Source organism: Cyprinodon tularosa, unplaced genomic scaffold, assembly GCF_016077235.1.
Source record: "Cyprinodon tularosa strain WSP-4 unplaced genomic scaffold, ASM1607723v1 ctg79, whole genome shotgun sequence".
Classification (NCBI taxonomy): Eukaryota; Metazoa; Chordata; class Actinopteri; order Cyprinodontiformes; family Cyprinodontidae; genus Cyprinodon; species Cyprinodon tularosa.
The window spans coordinates 1,244,316-1,262,537 of NW_024039551.1; the positions used below are offsets into that span (position 1 = coordinate 1,244,316).

At 41.6% G+C, this 18,222-nt stretch overlaps 1 protein-coding gene across 2 annotated transcripts; it reads right to left on the reverse strand.

The window, feature by feature from the left end:
* Positions 1-2,357: 2,357 nt before the first annotated feature.
* On the reverse strand, positions 2,358-13,581 carry mmaa (metabolism of cobalamin associated A). Of its 2 annotated transcripts, XM_038271129.1 has the most exons (8): positions 13,518-13,574; positions 13,368-13,437; positions 12,962-13,289; positions 11,341-11,463; positions 11,096-11,266; positions 7,185-7,270; positions 4,439-4,588; positions 2,358-3,065 (listed from the first exon to the last, which is right to left on the reverse strand). In XM_038271129.1, exons 3-8 carry the CDS (start codon positions 13,266-13,268, stop codon positions 2,775-2,777), a joined length of 1,128 nt encoding a protein of 375 aa, XP_038127057.1. In that variant the 5' UTR covers positions 13,269-13,289; positions 13,368-13,437; positions 13,518-13,574; the 3' UTR covers positions 2,358-2,774. The 2 variants fall into 2 exon arrangements, with proteins under 2 accessions (XP_038127057.1, XP_038127058.1); XM_038271130.1 differs by lacking the exon at positions 13,368-13,437 and having other exon boundaries at positions 13,518-13,581.
* Positions 13,582-18,222: the final 4,641 nt, after the last annotated feature.

Genomic DNA, 18,222 nt, shown 5'->3' on the forward strand with positions numbered 1-18,222 from the left:
TACGCCATTGGATATGAACATACAAAGGTTTAAAAAAGTAGATTTCAGGTTTAAGAGATCCCGAAACCAAACATGTATCATGTAAATTTAACTTTTTAGCTCATGGTTATTAGTTATAAGGTTTGATAGAACCTCCCTGTTATGTAACTTTGTTAAATGTGTGTTTCTTTGTATTTGTTTCCATTTTTATTTAGTTTTTTTTTTGCGTTATTGCATTGTCTTTTTTTCCCCAATGTTTCTTTGGGAAATAGAATTTACCTGATGTTTTAATAATGAAACCTTAACTTTTAAATATTAAAATTGGTCGTAGAATATTCTGATTTGTAAAATATGCTTCCTTGGGAATCAATAATGATAGAAAAACTTTTAAAAATAAAATCAGATATTAAAAATAAGCTAAAGTCTTTTTCATTTGCTAATTTTGTTCTTAATGCTTTTTGATTTCATTCCAACTTGAAACCTCCAGCTTGAGCAGCTTATTGATTATCAATCATTTTTCTTCTCTGATCCTGTTAGGAAGCATTTTAAGAAGCTGCTGTTTACTGAACTGTAGAGGAACATGAAGTGGATCTGATGACAGAGATCAGTCCAACTGTCCAATCCTCATTCAGCTTAGGTCCAACATGCCCAGCAGTGATTTCTGGGTTCCATTCAATGATCTCTATTTATTCCCTGGACAGCTGATAGGCCGTTGGTATCACACGTCGCTGTGAAGCCACCAGCCGCCATATTGGTACTCCCTAGTTATACTGGTCGTAACGTAAACAATAGGTGTGCTACAGCATAGAAAAATGATGCTGTTCTCCTTTTCAGGGCGGCTTTAGACTTGTCCATGAACTGGATAAATCATGCAATATAACATGTTATACAAATCCATCACTTAGTAATTCTGTAGTCAGATGTTTACAATATTACTCATGCACACACACACTATCTGATGATGTGCAAAAAATGCTAAATTGATGATGTACATGTAATATACATGTATTGATAGCATTGTTATGGTAATTCCTTTACAGGCATTTTCATGGCACGACTCTGTGAAAGTGGGGAGTACCAAGATGGCAGCAGGTGACTTCAGGTTTTTGTGTCTATCAGCAATCCAGTGAATAAATAGAGATCAGTAACGTCCTGCTGCTTAATGCCACAAATCCAGAAAGGTTCAACCAATCCGTGTTCCTGCTCACATCAGCAGTCGATCAGAGATTTCACTGAGTAACCATGGCGATACGTGAACGTGAAGCACTATTAGCAGGATGGAAGGCCCCTGATGGGAGGTTAAATTATTTTCATCAAACATTTCGAGAAATGTTTCCTTAGATGTGATATTCAACCAGTCAGTTTTGACACATTTTTAATAAGTGTTATTGTCACTAACGATTTTAATGAAAGTGTAGTGAAATATTTCTGTCTAGGGTTAGTTTCAGTCTGGATATATCCTTAAGTCCTGAAGTTTTTATTTCTGATTTGAATAATCAACTTCATTTCTCTCACAGTGGAGAAATTTACTCGTTTATTAAATTACTTATCATTTTGCAGACTAAACTTTAAAGTTAAATGATAACCCCTTTTCCCTCACATTTAACCATTTATTAAAACAATTTAACCCTTTCTGTCCCATCAGTGTAGAGGACCTGTGATGCTGTGGGCCTTTTTCTCTCCCAGATGCAGCTGGACCCTTATTCAAAAACTATATTGGTCCGATCATACGTGCTCGTATTCATGTGCTTCATCGGTTTAAAAAGGCGTATCGGTTTATTTAAAGTAAAACAGCAACAATTCACTTAATACACAATAGTGTGATCACACATCTGGAGGTGCTGGTGCGCAGCGTAGGGAAGTCTTTCCAGTACCAGAGCTTCTACTGCAGGTCTGGTTGGTCCAGTGAACTGAGCAGGAGTCACAGCTGGGTCCTTCAATAGGAGGAGGATCCACAGTGTATGCAGCGATCGACAGGAAGAGAGAAAAATTAAGCCCCTTCCAGGATCAGCAGACGGAGGAAAAGACCCAAGATGCTAAAAGACCCCCGACCCTAAAGGACCCCTGACCACGACGCTCCTGTGGCGAGCAAAAGTCATCGTCTCTTCTCTCTGACCTCAGACGTTGTGAGCAGCACACAGACTGAACCAAACTTGCATTTGACACGGACTTTCCTGCCAATTAACCAAATTAAAACAACGCATCACTTTAAAAGTTTCCTTTAAAATACGGCAAACAGTCAAACAAAACCGAACGGCTGAATGATTGATAATCTGCGGGCTAATAATCCTCCAGGTACATGAATGAATCCCTTCAGCTCATAAACCAGAGCAGATCGCAGCCAGTTCCTGCTGCAGACTCAGTTTAAGACTCACGTCTGGTTTTTATGTGACGTTTTTAATCAGGATGAAACATCTCTAAAAGACTTTCACAATAAAAGTCATCTGCAGCAGAGGACATCCATGATTAATTCAACCTGAAGCCTCCTTTAGCTTTTAAATGTTTAAAAACCAATAAGCTCCACTGCTAAAAGGTTTAACTTCTGAATTATATCGGAACAGAAAAGGTTCCAACATCTGCTGCTAACAGAGAACTTCTTACAGAGAATCTGGAAGAATGCCCATGGAGGGGGCGTGGCCAAGGACCATCTCCCGCTGTAATGGTCATAGTTTGAAATAAAACGATTCTTTTAACATAAATGTTTCTTTCTGTTCAGATCATAAAGTCACAGAAGTTCTCTTGGTTCCTCTGTGACTCTATGAAGAACCAAAGCAGCTCAGACGTTCTGTCCACAGCTACGGCGACGATTCTGAGAAGGCTTTGAGAAGCAGGTCAGCAGCCAGTCCTGGAGAGACCACTCCTCTGGTGACCTTCTGCTCCAGGAGGGGGAGAGCCTCTCTGACAGCTGGGTGGTTCTGGAAATGCAAGAGGACGTTCTCCTGGATGAGACTCCACATCCAGACCTTCTGCTGGGCCCTCCTCCGGCCCTGCAGCTCGCCGCTGCTCAGCATGGCGTCTCTGTACGCCTCCATCTTGGCCCAGACCTCTGTGATGCCGTCCAAGGTGTGGGCGGAGGCGCGTACCACCTGGGGGAGTTTAAAAGAAAAGCGTCGGGTGTCAATCAATCCTTCGGATTTTGCCACATCACGTGAAAATAACGGAATAAAACCATCTACCCAGCAGGAAGGGGAATATGCTTTGAAACTGAACATTCTTGATCTACAATAGAGTTTCTATATAGAGTAGAAAGTCTAACATCAGCATCAGTGTTATTATAGGCTGTTAAACAACAGGAGTGGGCAGTAATATGACCAGATTAGAAGAAGAGCAGGAGGATGAGCGGTCAGAGTCGCTGTACGCTGTGCTGAACCAGTAATGATCCATTGCACCAGTATCACTAGCTGCCCTAATGAGTGTCCCGAGATCTTAGTTTTCAGTCTCACAACAAATCCAACTTTAACGACTCCCGCTAATCCGTCCCCTCCGTCCCCAAACAAAAAGCGAGTCGGACCAATGAAATGCCAGCAGTGCTTTTTGGGGCGGGACATGTAGGAATGACAGCGGTCCTTGCCGGGACATAAACATGGCTACGCTGGAGGACTTGCCCATCGATACTACAATTGACTGGGTTTTAGCTAGAATAGTAACAATTTCTCGTTAAAAAAGGAGCAAAAAGAAGCACTACTGCATTTTTAGATGGGAAAGATGTCTGTGCTTTTCTTCTGACATGATTTGGAAAAAGTTTGATTTATCCTCTTACTTCTAGTTGTCAAAACACTCAAGAAGCTGCAGATGATTTGCTGCTATGATTGGATGAAAGCGTATTATGGAAGGCGGGTACTAGCTGTCACGTCTCCCAATCAGCTCAAAGTATTTTACTAAACGTCCCTCCTTTTCACAGACAGACTGAGCAGCAGCTATCCCAGATTGATAACGAGGAACTCAACTCAGTTCTACACATATCGATCTGGCTACTGCCAGGTTAATCATTAGCAGGACTGGAGATAGTTGCTGAACGCTGAGGAGGTGATTCAGGTGTGATCTACAGACACATCTAATAGGAGCTCCAGGAACCCTGGTCTAGATCTAAGGCAAATGGCCTAGTCAAAACACCGACCTGAGAACCTGATATGACAAAAAGTGTGGACTCAGGATTGGATACGTTTCAGATTTCTCTGCGTTAAACCCTTCAGAGGTCTTATTCGGATGCAGTCATCCTTCCACTAAATTATCCACAATTTTCTGCAGGTTTGACATGTAGTAAAAAACTCTATAGATTTAGTTATAGGTTTTCTGTCCTTCTTGTAATTTCATCCAGAGTCAGACGGCAGAGAAACCGACCCGCAGCATCTGCTTCAAAATGACAGACGGAAGTGAGCTGAGAGAGGAATAAGGCTAAGCATGCTGGGATCCTCATAATCATCATCTGTGTCTGTTAACGTGCCGCAGACAGACACACCTTGGGGTTCCAGGATCTGGACTGTCTCCTGAGCAGCTTCAGGGCGCTGGTGTATTCGGCCTGGATGCGCCTGGCTGGAACCAGCAGGTCTCCGTCAGACTTGGTCACCACCACCAGGTCGGCTCGCTCTATGATGCCCCGCTTGATGCCCTGCAGAACAGGAAGGGAACCAGAAGGTCAGACTGATGCAGCAGGGTTTCCATAGCGATGCACCGATACCAAAACGGTCCAACACCCACTGGATCAGGACCAAACGCTGATCAAGTCTGTGTCCCTCGTTTTCAGGCTCCATGTTTGTAAAAACATCCAACACTAAAGAACGTTAAGTCCGGTTTAATGGGATGAACGGCAGTGAAATGGTTCATCATTCTGACCAATCAGCAGGTTAGTAGAACAGATGTGCAGAAGATCTGTTCTTCCAAGTCTTTCTGTAACTGACCAATTTGGCTTTTTATTAGCAAAAATCAACCATTTCTTTCATAAATGCTATTATTTCAAATTCTAAAAAACAAATAAAAAAACAAATATAAAAACAGTCCCATAGTTTAGAACGAGATTTTATAAATAGATAGGGTCGCATCTTTGATTACGGTAGCTGAAAGAGGACAAAGTTGTTAGCCTAACAGGTTTGACCTGTAAATGAAGACGTGTTGTAAAATAAAGATGACTTAAATGATTCTATGATGGACGCCCATCCAGAGCAAAGAAGTAGGAGAAAAACAGGACCGAGTGGAGACCAGAGTGACGTCATACAGCAGAAGGAAGGCAGAATATCAGTAGCTACAGATCTGCTATGTGATGAAAAGCTGTTGTCGTTTCGTCTGTTCGCCGCGCTCTATGAAAGGCTGCAGGTCATTACAGTTAAATTCTGACGTCTGCAGCAGGAGGACCATCTGCATCTGCTGGTTCTGGTCACCGTTATGTTGTTAAGTTAACTTCATCAGGAGTTTCTAGGCAGGCTGAGCCCCCTGGGCGGAGCTAAAACGTTCACTCTTAGGGCTGTACGATGTAGATTTTTCATACCCAAGCTTTCAGTTTTAGAATGCTTGCGTCGCCAGAGAACATTGTTACAGAACTTTACTGTAACCATTGTTTGAAAAACTGTTGACTTTTCTTCCTTTCTGTGTGGCAACAAACCCACTTCAAGCCTTTTACCAACACCTAAAGGGCTGCAGAGAGAAATTTAGAGCTTTTCTTATGTTAACTATAGTGTGAATGAACATCAATGCCTCTGCAATTGAAAATTACATTTTGTTAAATTGCGATTATATTGCAAATGTGATTAATTATTCAGCCCTGCTCACTGCAGGGCTCGATGTTAACCATTGCCCGATCTCCCAGGGCAAGTAGTTTTTATTGTCGGGAGAGTACAAATTTCACTGCATTTGCCCACCGGGCAATTACTTTAAAATCAGCAACATTCAATGAAAATGACCCAGAAGCATTGCCGGCGCCATTTTTGTTGTTTTGTACACATTCTCGCTACACATTTTATATTGGATCATCTAAAGATGATCCAATATAAAACCACAGGAGGATGAATAAAATGTAAAGGATGTTTGATGAACTGATGTTCAGCTTTAAACTGAACATCAGTTGTACTAAAACTTTTGTTTTCATGATGTAAACGTCTGTGTATTTCCTTCTCTGCTCTCCTGCTGATGCGGCGGCTGTCCTTTTAACGCCATCCTCCACACGCCAAACTGAATCAAAATGAGAATAAAAAAAAAAAAAGATTTTCTTCCATAAACTCCCTGATCTAAAGTGAAGTCTGTTTCCAAAGACGTCCTCCGATAATCAAAACAAATGTCATCTCACCTCCGTGTCTCACCCCACTATGAATCATAATGAGACGGGCTAACGAAGCTGCTAATTAAGCTAATTAATAAACTGATTAGCATATAGTTTTGTCAACAGGATCATCTTCACTAAACAACCAGACCCATTAACTCCTCTGGGTCTAAAGGTCTGAGCGCCTCCAGCTGAGCTGCTGCAGATCTTTGCTCCTCCTGTGATGAAGGACGCAGGAATCGCCTCCATGCTGACAAACTAAACCTGTCTTCATCATCATCATCATCATCATCAGAGATGGGAATCAAAAACCGGTTCCTGTTCAGAACTAGATCCGTGTGTTCCAGTTCCATGGCACCAGCTTGCTTAAAGGGGAACGCCGTTTTTTTTCACATTTGGCCCTTGATTTTACGTTATTACATCATGTTCTACTCACCCATATTAGTTTTTTGTCATTTTGTTCTGAAGATATTCAGTCTTCCTATGGGCAACGACTTGAAGGCACAAACTGAACTGTTCATAATTTATCATTTATACTACGCCAGCATTCATAACATGTAGGCCAATCACTGTCCTCCAGACATTCGCGGTTATAATTTTTATATTTATATGTTTTAAAAACGAAGCAGCGCGTGGATGACGTCATCCGCACGCGCCGGCTACCTTTCATTCATCCTGTCCGCTGAACTGCTGCTAGTTTTCCTCACATGTCTGGAAGATGTCTAGTGCTGCTACCACAGATGATCTCGCTCTCCAAATGGAATTGAACGATTTAAATTAGCTAGCCGAATGAATATAAGGGGTAGAGCGTAGCCGCCTGTGGCCCGGGCTGCCTGTTATGACTCCATTGGACCTGAACAAGCGGTGAGGTTTACGATCAGACCTGTCGGAGCCCCTTCTGAACCCAGAGTGACAGTTAAAGGTTGAAGATGAAGACCTGTTCTGGTTCACTGACCTGCAGTTCGTCGCCACCTGCTGGTGGAATCAGAAGCACGAACATGTCGACCATGTCTGCCACCGCAAACTCAGACTGGCCGACACCTGAAACAGCAGAAGAGTCCAGTTATCATGACTGAGCATCAGAACAGACCAGAACCTCGTTAAAAGGGCCGGATCAGGATGAATCCAGACAGACTTCCTATGGTGGATTTAAAAAGCTGAAGCTCGACTTGGTCACAGCAACAAATGAAGAAGAAAACAAGGAGAAAGTTTTTCTTTGGCAGCTCAGAGATGAATATTCATTAACTCCAACAAACTTGAGATTTATTCCTCACAGTGAATTCATTGTTTCCTCGCCGTTTAAAGCAGGGCGCCAAAACGTGAGCGTCACTGAGCTTCCAAGAGTGTTTCAACACTTCCTGTTCCTGTGACTTCATCTGCTCAGAGTAAGAAACTATTCCCAGTTGTCTGGATGCTTTTTTTTTTTTTTTTCTGAGGCAGATTGTTTTGTTATCGTTCTGATGGTGCGTTTATACCAAACACGATTCCAGATAAAAAGTCTCCGCGTTCAGCTGCTGTCGCTCCCCGACACGCTGAGGTTCCACTCCTCACGCTTCACCACGACATCCAATAGGAGGAGCTTCTGCCTGCTGCTCCACAGCTTCATCACAGCCAGAGGGACATGGATGTTCACACTACTTTATTTGCATATCTGATGAAGTTCGCTTCCTGCGGTGCAGGGTCTGAGACCGTTATCCAGCTTCAGGGGAGGATCGTCCAGACAGGCGGGCAGAGGCGGTGCATCTGGAGCTACAAGAGGACAACCGATAAACGATCTAAACAGTCCTTCTAGGGCTAAATTAACCTCGCAAAACAAGATGAACTCCCTAAAATACATCTTGCCAACAGATGCGTCAGCCTTGAATACAGAAATGTTTCAGACCAATGAAATGCAGTGACGTGAATGATGTCATCCAGAAGTGGCCGGAGTGAAACCAACATGGCTGCACCTGTTTTAGCTGGAATACCCTCCATTTGTTTTAACAAACAAGCAAAAGGACGAGATTCTTGCCTTTGTGGATGGAAAGATGTTCAGGCATTCCTCCAGAACAGTTTGGTTTGATCCTTAGTTAAATCTATGAAACAAATCAAGGATGTGAAACGCATCAGCTGCTACTGCTGCTGTGATTGGCTAAATGCTCGACATGGAGGCAGGTGTCGCTTAGTGATTTACCCAATCAGCTTGAAGAATTGCCCTGAACTTCCCTCCCCTTAGTAAACACTTTCTAATGGAGGCTTTCCAGGTGGATGCTGAGTAGAATGAATGAATGAATCCATCCACCCAGACGTCCCTCTCCCCAGGCACCTGGGCCAGCTCCTCCGGGGGAATCTCAAGGCGCTCCCAGGCCAGCAGAGAAACATAGTCCCTCCAACCTGTCCTGAGTCTCCTCCTGGTGGGACGTGCCTGGAACACCTCACCATGGAGACGTCCAGGAGGCATCCTAACCAGATGCCCGAGCCACCTCAACTGGCTCCCCTTGATGTGGAGGAGCAGCGGCTCTACTCTGAGTCCTCTAAGGGAGAGCCCAGACACACTACGGAGAAAACTCATTTCAACCGCTTGTATTCTGGGTCTCATTCTTTGGTCATGATCCAAAGATGATCATAGATGAGGGTAGGAACGTAGATCGACCGGTACATCCATAGCTTTGCTTTTTGGCTCAGCTCTCTCTTCACCACAACAGACCGGTACAGCGCACGCTTCACAGCAGACACCGCACCAATCCGCCCATCGATCTCCTGCTCCATCTTCCTCCCATTCGTGACCCCAAGATACTTAAACTCCTCCACTAGGGGCAGTACATCCTCCCCAACCCGGAGAGGGCACTCTACCCTTTTCCGGCTCAAGACCATGGTCCGGATTTGAAGGCATTGATCCTCATCCCGGCCGCTTCACACTCGGCTGCGAACTGCTCCAGTGAGAGCTGTAGATCACGCCCTGATGAAGCCAACAGAACTACATCATCTGCGAAAAACAGAGACTCAATCCTAAGGCCACCAAAACACCTTGGCTGCGCCTAGAAATTCTCTCCATAAAAGTAGAATTCAAACTGAGCTAAAGGAGCCATCTGGCTAAAGACAAGCTAACCATGCCCCCCCCTCCCCCTTTAATTACAACAATAAGCTAAATTAAAGCGCCTGCTTTAAAAGCACAAACCTATAAATACGTTCTGAGTTCATCATTTGTCAGTAGGGATGCACGATATTGGGATTTTGGCCGATATCCGATATGCCGATAATTTAAAACTCATGTAGCCGATAACCGATATCAATACCGATGTTAAAGCTGGACAAAAATAAGTATTCATTGAAAATAGCAGTTTAAAAAATAATATACTCAAATATATTTTCATATGCTGATATCAAATTGATTTTTAAAAACGCGGTATCGATCTATTTTACTTTCAAAATCTGGTGAAATTTCATCGTTCCGTTACAAACTCTCGTGATATTTTGCAAATTCTTGTGAGATTTTGTTAGTAAAATAGATCGATACCGCGTCAATATATCAACATATAAAAATATGGCAAAATTTCGTGGATTTTCGGGGGATTTCGTAGCATAACGATGACATATAGCAATATTTCATTAGTAAAAGACATTGATATGGTGTTTTTAAATGGCAATATATCAGCATACGAAGGTGATATTTTAATGTATCAATATTTTTTCCCTCGTCTTTAGAAGTTTTTAAGTCTGTAAAAAATAAGTTTTTAGAGGAGGAAGAAGAAGAAGTAGTATTTTTTATTTTTTTTTTAGACTTTAGAAACTCAGAAGCTGATTAAATATCGGTGGGGTGGCCGATGTCCGATATTCAGTTTTAAGGCCGATACAGGCCGATACCAATAGGGGGCTGATTATATCGTGCATCCCTATTTGTCAGCATACATTTTACTGCGCTCCTTCATCCTCACAGCATCGTCCGTGAATCTGACTGGTTGTCATGGCAAAAAGGGCGGGAAGTTTCAGATTTTAAAGACTGTACGAAAGTCGCTGCGCATCCATTGCGGTTGCTACGTAGCTGCCATCACCATTACCTGACCTGTTCCATCGCTTTAGACCTCCACTTAAGGATAAGATGGAAATCGATTGCTGAAAATACGTTTGGTTTGAATGCACCACAACCGATCTCTATGTGCTGTCAGTTTTAGCTGATTCGGTGTCTCTTCCTCTGTTTACGTGCTAGAATCAAACAATGATATCAAACTTTACCCAACTATCAATTTAAACTGTGGGTTGAAACAATAAATTACTGAAAGAATCGTCAACTAATTTAGTGATGGATTAATGATTAAACTGAGTATAGAGACTCTAAAACATACCTGTAGCTGACAGTGACCCACTTAGAGCAGGAATTATATCAAAATTGTAAAAAAGAATATGAATAAAACTTTTAAATTTAAGATGTAAAAAAATGTTGTCTGTCAATATGCTCTATCCAGAACTCCTCAAGAATAAAAGTTTTATTTTCACCTGGTTTAATTTAAACCGCTTTAAAGAACCTTTGGCTATCCAATTAAAAAATAATAATAATAAAATTGACAGATTAATCCATTTGCTAAATAATCATTAGTTTCAGCCCTATTATAAACCAAAATAAACCTTTATTAAGTAATCAAAGAAAAACAATAACAATGGATGGAAGATGGAGGAGCAGCACCGCCTCAGCCAGCTGATGGATCGATCTAAATTCTACCGAGTTTAACCTGCTAACAATAAATTAAACTCGGCTATGATGAGATGAAAACATGAAAATGCATTAAGGATCAGCGATGATGTCTAATATATATATGCTGATTAATATGTTCCATAATTTTTTGCTCAAAAGGGAAACTTTTTTTAAAGTATTGGATTAAAGAGCCTCACCAACAGTCTCCACAAGGACGACGTCATAGCCCGCCCCCTCACAGAGGACGATAGCCTCGTTGGTGGTGCGTGTGACTCCGCCGAGCGTTCCTGAGGCCGGCGACGGCCTGATGAAGGCGTTCATGTCTCTGGACAGCTCCGTCATACGGGTTTTGTCACCAAGCAGAGACCCTGCAACCAGAACTCCCAGTTAGTCCCGCCTGAACGCTGCAGTACATCAGATGAGCCGCTTTATCGACCGTCACCTCCTGTGGTGCAGGAGGAGGGGTCCACGGCCAGCACCGCTACTTTATGGCCACGCCCAGTCAACATCTTCCCCACCACCTCAATGAACGAGGACTTCCCAGCGCCTGGAGGACCGGATAATCCTGAGGAAAAAAAAAGAAACGTTGAGAGGAAATCACAAGCATAACGCTTTACAGTGAAGCTGTGGGATGAATGATTAAACATGTTAACGGTGAGAAAAACAGCAGGTTTCCAGCAGGTCAAGCTTCGTGCTATCAGAAACATCAGCTGCCCGTTTATAAAACACAGTGGGCGGTTGGAAACCCAACCTTTGATTTTTTTAAATTAGCGGAACGAGTTTTAAAAGGGAAAACATTGCAGCCCCTTTTGATCCAAGATGAACTGAGTTTAAATTGGACTTTGGTTTGATGTGAATTTGTAAATTTTCTTAAGTTGTGTTTGTTTTTTTGAAGACTCTTCTAAGGACGGACATTAGCCTCAATAGTGAGAGGCGTACATTAAACATGGAAACTGTTCTCCTTATTAAAAAGATCAACTTTAACAACATGTTTTTGATGCATCAATGCTGGATAAAGATATTTTCTTTGTGTTTGTTTAAACCGAGAACCTGGACCTCGATGCTCCTCCTTCACGTGATGACGATCCTATTCCTCCTCGTGCACGCTCTGTTTAAAACTTACTCTTTGCATAGATCATACAAGCTTACTTTCCAAAAGAAGATTTGCAATTTTTCCACTATGTCAGACTGTAAAGGTGAAAATGGGGACAAGCACGTAGGAGGGCCTTACATAAACATATCACTAGAATGATTGACAATTAGGGGGACCACAAAAGAACATCCTCCTCTATACCTTCAGAGCAGAGGTCTTCAACGTTTAAGGCCAAGGACCCCCAAACTAATGGCGAGATGGAGCGGAGACCCGATAATTATATATATTGTATGAAATTGTGTTATATCAAACTGGTCCTATAGTCACTCTAATGTAGCAAAAGTAATCCCTCCCTGGGATTATTAAAGTATTTCTGATTCCTGGTTGGTGGGACAGGTGTTGTGAATGAAACGGTGCCCAGCTTGAAAGAGCTCCTGTGTGTCGCTGAATGTGTGCATTAATGACTGAAAGACATCTTCTGCCTTCATTTATCTGTTTACTGCAGTGGGTTGAATTCGTGTTAATGTGGATTTAAAGACATTTCAATTAATGGAAAAAAATGCAGAAAAGAAAAAGTCTAATCAACCAAAACTTTCATGCAGTACCTCTATAGACCCCTTAGGGGTCACTGACCCCCTATTGAAGACCTCTGCTTTAAAGTTTAACATGTTAACTTAAGATCACAATGATGGTTAAAACCATCTGGTGACAATGGTGGGTCCTTCATTTAATTCAGTTCAGTTTATTTCTATAGCACATGTTCACATGTCATATCAAGTCACTATAGATCTAATTCAATCAGATTGAGTTTCTGAGGAAATCACTGATTTTACAGGATCCTCTCCTGGATGAGCAGTAGATATGGACTTTACAGCAATCACTCACACCGAGCATGCATGCAACGACAGTGGAGAGGAAAAGCTACCTTAGAGTAAACCTATAAATGGTAGCGGTCAGCTCTAGCACTCACCTACTCTGAAGGCCACTGGCTTCCCTCCATTGCTGCTCTCCTGCTTCCTCCTGAAGCCCAGCACCTTCTGCAGCAGAACCTGGGCCAGCTCCTTCTTCCTGGGATGCTGAGTCTCCACCAGCGTAATGGACTCAGCCAGGGAGGCTCTCTGTCCGCAGATCAGTCCTTTATACAGTCTGTCCAGCAGACTGTGCTCAGGCCCACTCAGGTCCTGGATGTGCTGGCTAACAGGGGCGCTGCTGTGGAGCAGGCAGCTGGATGGAGGCCGGCAGAAGAGGCGGAGGAGACTGACACCAAGCCGCCTCATTTTCAGGCGATTATAGGATGTCTGGGAGAGAAGAAGGAAGAATCAGAACCAGAAGTCTGGGAAAAAAACGACTGTGGACCATGTTACCCAACAACTAACCAAGTTCTTTGACTTCTAATGTGCGGTTCTTCATCCACCAATTGAACCAGCGATTCACATCGACGTCATCCTATGACGTATTTACGCCACATAACTGTTGTAGTGACATTTAATATCAAAATATCAACAAAGACCAGAAACTCCACTTACTCTGTGACCTCCCAGCAGCCGCTCAGAAGCATGTCAGCCATCTTTAGATCGCTCTCTTCCGGTTTCCGCTGACGTCACGGGCGTTTATAAATTCAAACAAATTAATAAAAATAAATTAGTCTCTTTAAAACATTCCACTTTCCGTTACAGATCATTAATAAACAAATGATCTTGTTTTAATAAAACAATAAGAAGTTTTTTATGTAACTATCAATCTTAACCACTAGATGGCAGCATAGGAAAATATATTCTGTTCCCAAATTCCGGTAAATATCCATTGGTTGTAGAAATATCTTTATTAAGGTAACTTAAGAAAAAAAAAAGCTTTTATAATATACACAAGAGCTGCAAAACGGAAGTATGGTTTATGATGAGGTTCATTTTTCATGTTCATTGCAGAGGCGTAGCCAGAACGTTTTAATAGGGGTGGCCAGGCAGTAACCAATCTACACTGTAGAATGAAAACAACATCCATATTATCTAAATAAAGACAAACTATACTTTCCTACAGCCTTTGCTAACAAATAGACGCATATATTCAAACATCCCTGCTGTCTAAATTAAAGGTTGACAAACTTTATGGGGCAAAAATCTTTTCCATAGTCATACCCACTTTTATCAAAAATTACTCTGCATAAAATTAATATTTACATGTACTAATATCTACCATTTTGTTTTTTTCCACTGAAGACTCCTAGATGATTTACAGAGACATAATCTTCTATTAACCCCTTTAACACAAAATCTAGTTCTGAAATGAGCATGAATTCTGTATATATCAACTTTAATGTTAATATTTTGATGTGTATAATTGACCAATTAATTGTTAATATATGAAAAATTGAGAGTAGCCTACTACTCCTGTGGAAAAAATGGTAGGGATGCCCCCCCCTCCTGAGTTCATGTTTTCATCACACAACCACTGCAGTTACATTTCTATGTTTCCTCCTCCAAGGATGTAATGTTTTCATCAGTGCTGGTTTGTCTGTTTTCAAAATAACTGGATGAGCTTTGGATGGATTTTAGTTAAATTTTGAGAGAAGCTGTTTGTCACTGGTAAAAATATATAACATTTTGGTGACGATCCAGATCAGTGAATACAGGTAATAACTAAAGGTGGAAGTCAACTATATGTGGGGGAAATGAGCTACTGGGCAGAGAGCTGTGCTCTTAAGAGTGCTTTTCTGGTTATTTATCCATTTTTGTAATTTGTTTCTGGTTAAATCTATTCAAAATTAAGACTCATTGAGCTTTAATATACTGTAAATCCGATGGTTTGGTTAGTAGGCACACAAATTTCACCAGCAGCTCTTGAGACAGTAACCAAAGACCAAAAAGTTTGTGTTTAATCAAACAATTTTATTAAATCTTCCAGGAGAGACTTTATATTCATGGAATAAAACTGCTTTCTGGGAGTTTTACAGAGCAAAACAGGAAAAAAAAAAAAAAAAAACAAGACAGCAAAGAGGCAAAAATGTGAAAGTGCTGACAAAAATAGAAAAAGAAGAATGGTGTGAGTAAAACAATTCAGCTGCAAAGAGGACGGCTAAAAGCAAAACAAACACAGCAAACTTAACATTTAATAAAAAAAAAAAAATCATAGGACATTAGAAAATGACACCTTTTTCTTAGTTATGGATTAAAATCTGGACACTCAACATTTTCCCTAAAACAGTTTTAATTCGCTCTGTTCACTTTAATAAGAGACACTAAATTTTTACACTACCTTTAAAAACTTCTGGAGAACAAACATTTTGTCCAGGTTTTATGGAAACTCCAAGTCAAATGATGATGGAAGATTATCTGTAAACTCTCCAAACCTCCCTGTTGGTTCCTACAGCCCAATAAACCAGCTTTGAGGACAAATCCAGTTAAAAGGCAACTGGGGAAATGGAGACAGAGAGACTGGACATGGATATAAACCTTTAAGAAACAAACCAGGGGACCCAGCTGATCCAGGAGAGCTGTTTAGATTAACAGCTTTTAAACACCAGGGATTATTTGGTCGAATCCAGCACACTGCAAAAACAATCTTAAAATGTGTAAAAATGTTTTAATACGTGGATTTACCCTTAATTTGAGTAGGTAAATAAGATGATCTTCCAAAGGAATGAGCATTTCTAGCCTTAAAAATACATAATTTGATATTACTCACTTGAATATTTTTTTTTTTTCTTATTTTAAAGAGGGTCACAGAATGATTCTGTAGGGTATTTGGTGCTGGGCATTAAGGTCTCTGAACAGGGTGTGTGACATTGATTGGGCTGAAAATATAATATATAAACATATTTGCTGCTCATGAATATTTAGATGAGCTGTGCTCTGATTAGTTGGTTTACAACGAGCGAAGCTGCTGAGCAAAGACCAATCATAGCAACAAGCACTCACTCACTGAAACATCAAATGGCTGATATGGTAGGGTGACCAGACGTCCTCTTTTTCCCGGACATGTCCTACTTTTCATACCTAAAAAAATGTCCGGGAGAATTTCAAAATCGTCCGGGATTTTGGTCGACTATAGTGCATCATCAATTTCGGGGCGTGACAAAAGTACAGGCCAGAACCAATAAGGCAGGATCCCTGAATTGACATGAACTCGGTGCTTCATTTGGATTGGCCCGTTTTATGGTGGAAGTTTAGAATTGTGAGATTTGCAGAGAAAGGAGGCGTTGATGGGGTTTGACCTTCTCACCCCAGGCTCACACCGACTCCGGTCTTACCGTTGCGGTGCGGTGGGTGCGGCGCCGCAGTGATTCCAAGTCATTAAAAAGACGTAAACCTCTCTCACCGGCTGCTGAGCTGTCCAGCTGCGGTTACCGAGACACTCCGGCGCTGCAGAAAATTCCGCAAGAAAGCTATCCTTGCGGCGTGCCGGAGCCCTCCGCAACAAGCTCTCGCAAATATCCTTATTTGGGCCGTGTTATCGCGTGAAGTTACGTGAACTCAAGTGAACTTCTGTTAAATCTCCGGACCTGTTGCCGGAGCCGCAGAGCCGCACCGCACCGTAGTCAAAAGGGCGGTGTGAGAGGGGGTGTGCAGGAGTTAAGGTCTCCGTCGGCTCGGTAACCGCACCGGAGCCAGTGTGAGCAAGGGGTCAGTATGTCCATTTCACTGACTGAACTATTGTTATTCATCTATGACAATGGAAACTCGGTTTTTCCTTCTATGACCCCTTTAAAAGTAAATTGTCTTATTCCATTTGCAAAGTGTCTACCTTACCTGCTCGATTCAAGAAGAATTTACTTATATTAGTAAAAAATGACTTAGTTTTCAATTTATTGCAGTGTACAGGTTTAGGTGGATCCAATGTTGACCTACTAGAAGATCAGGTAAAAACTGAGGCTACAGTGACCAAAAGATAAACCTGTGAAGCCTTCAAAGTAAAACATTTCTGACTCTCAGTAAAAAAAAAAAAACAACATACAGCAACATGTAACACTAACTTGTCCTTCCCTAAAATTGGTTACTTTCCTGTGTGTTTACAAAGTATCGTCTAAAACTTCCAGGTGCTTCATGGCACCTAAAAGCCCCTGTCTTTAAAAAAAACAACTATTAGGTATTTCTGTTACTTACAGGTTATTTCAAATAAATTTCTGGATCTAACTGGTTAATTTGATGTAAATAATGATTAAGTTGTATAAAAAAATGTGTAAAATCAAGGAGAATACTCTGGATATGCCAGAAATACCAGCTGGGCTCTGGGAAAATGAACACAAATGACCATTAAGCTCCAGAAAATGACTTGAAAGGCTCTGAAAAGGTCAAGAAACGTGACCTCTAATTTCTAAAAATACTTTCAGACTTCTGGGAAAGTAGTTACCATGTTGTTGGAAGCAATCTGTAAGTCTTAGAAAAGTAAGTAACCCCTCAGCTTTGATAAAAACTTAACACTTCACTATTTTAAAGAAAAAATATTTTGAGTCTTTACTCTGAAAACTGTTACAATGACCCACTGCTGGAAAGGAAAGGACAGGCTGGATGATGTTTGGTTCTGGAGTTAAAAAGACCAGACATGGGCTAAAATGGAGGGAAATTGATGCTAAAAGAAACTCATCAGCTCCCATCAACAGTGTTTCTGTAACTACGCTCAGTACAGTTCCAGATCCTGTCCATCAGGGCCGGTTCTGCTGCAGAGGAACAGCCACTGTGTCACACCATCCCAACCAGAATATGCTCTGATCTCCAGCATCTTCTCTTATGGTAAACATTTCTGCTATTTTCGCTTTAACCTAAGATCAGGGGATGGACACCGACAGTTTCAGTCTTTCAACGTGTAAAATGCTTTTTTAGCTTCCATCCAGACCCAGTTGTCGCTCCTGATGAATCAGGTACCTTACCTTAAATAACAGCCTCTAAGCACTTGATGACAGCTAGATTACTCTGACATGTGGGTCTTTCCCCAAACCTGTAACTTTGCACATTTGATGCTAATCGTATTTATTCAGACAGAAAACATCAGCTAACTGATGACCTGGAATGTCCCATAACTGGTAACAACACAAATATAGCTGAATTTTGGCAGGAATATTGAAATGCAATCTGAGTCAGAATAACAGGAGGATGAAGAAGTCCTTGTAGCAGAGGATGCCATTCACCTCATGAGAGCGACAGTCGAATAAAACCGTTGGTCACAAAGATCAAGTGTCTTCCAGTTGCATCCTTCTGCTCTCTCCTCTCCCAGTCTGGTAATGTGACCCACTCAGAT

Excerpts from the sequence above, each read along its gene's own strand:
- mmaa (XM_038271130.1), bottom strand. The coding sequence starts at position 13,268 with ATGAGGCGGCTTGGTGTCAGTCTCCTCCGCCTCTTCTGCCGGCCTCCA. Across the intron at positions 7,271-11,095 it reads CGTCCTTGTGGAGACTGTTG|GTGTCGGCCAGTCTGAGTTT; the intron begins GTGAGGCTCTTT and ends CTGCTGTTTCAG. Across the intron at positions 3,066-4,438 it reads CCAGATCCTGGAACCCCAAG|GTGGTACGCGCCTCCGCCCA; the intron begins GTGTGTCTGTCT and ends AAACTCCCCCAG.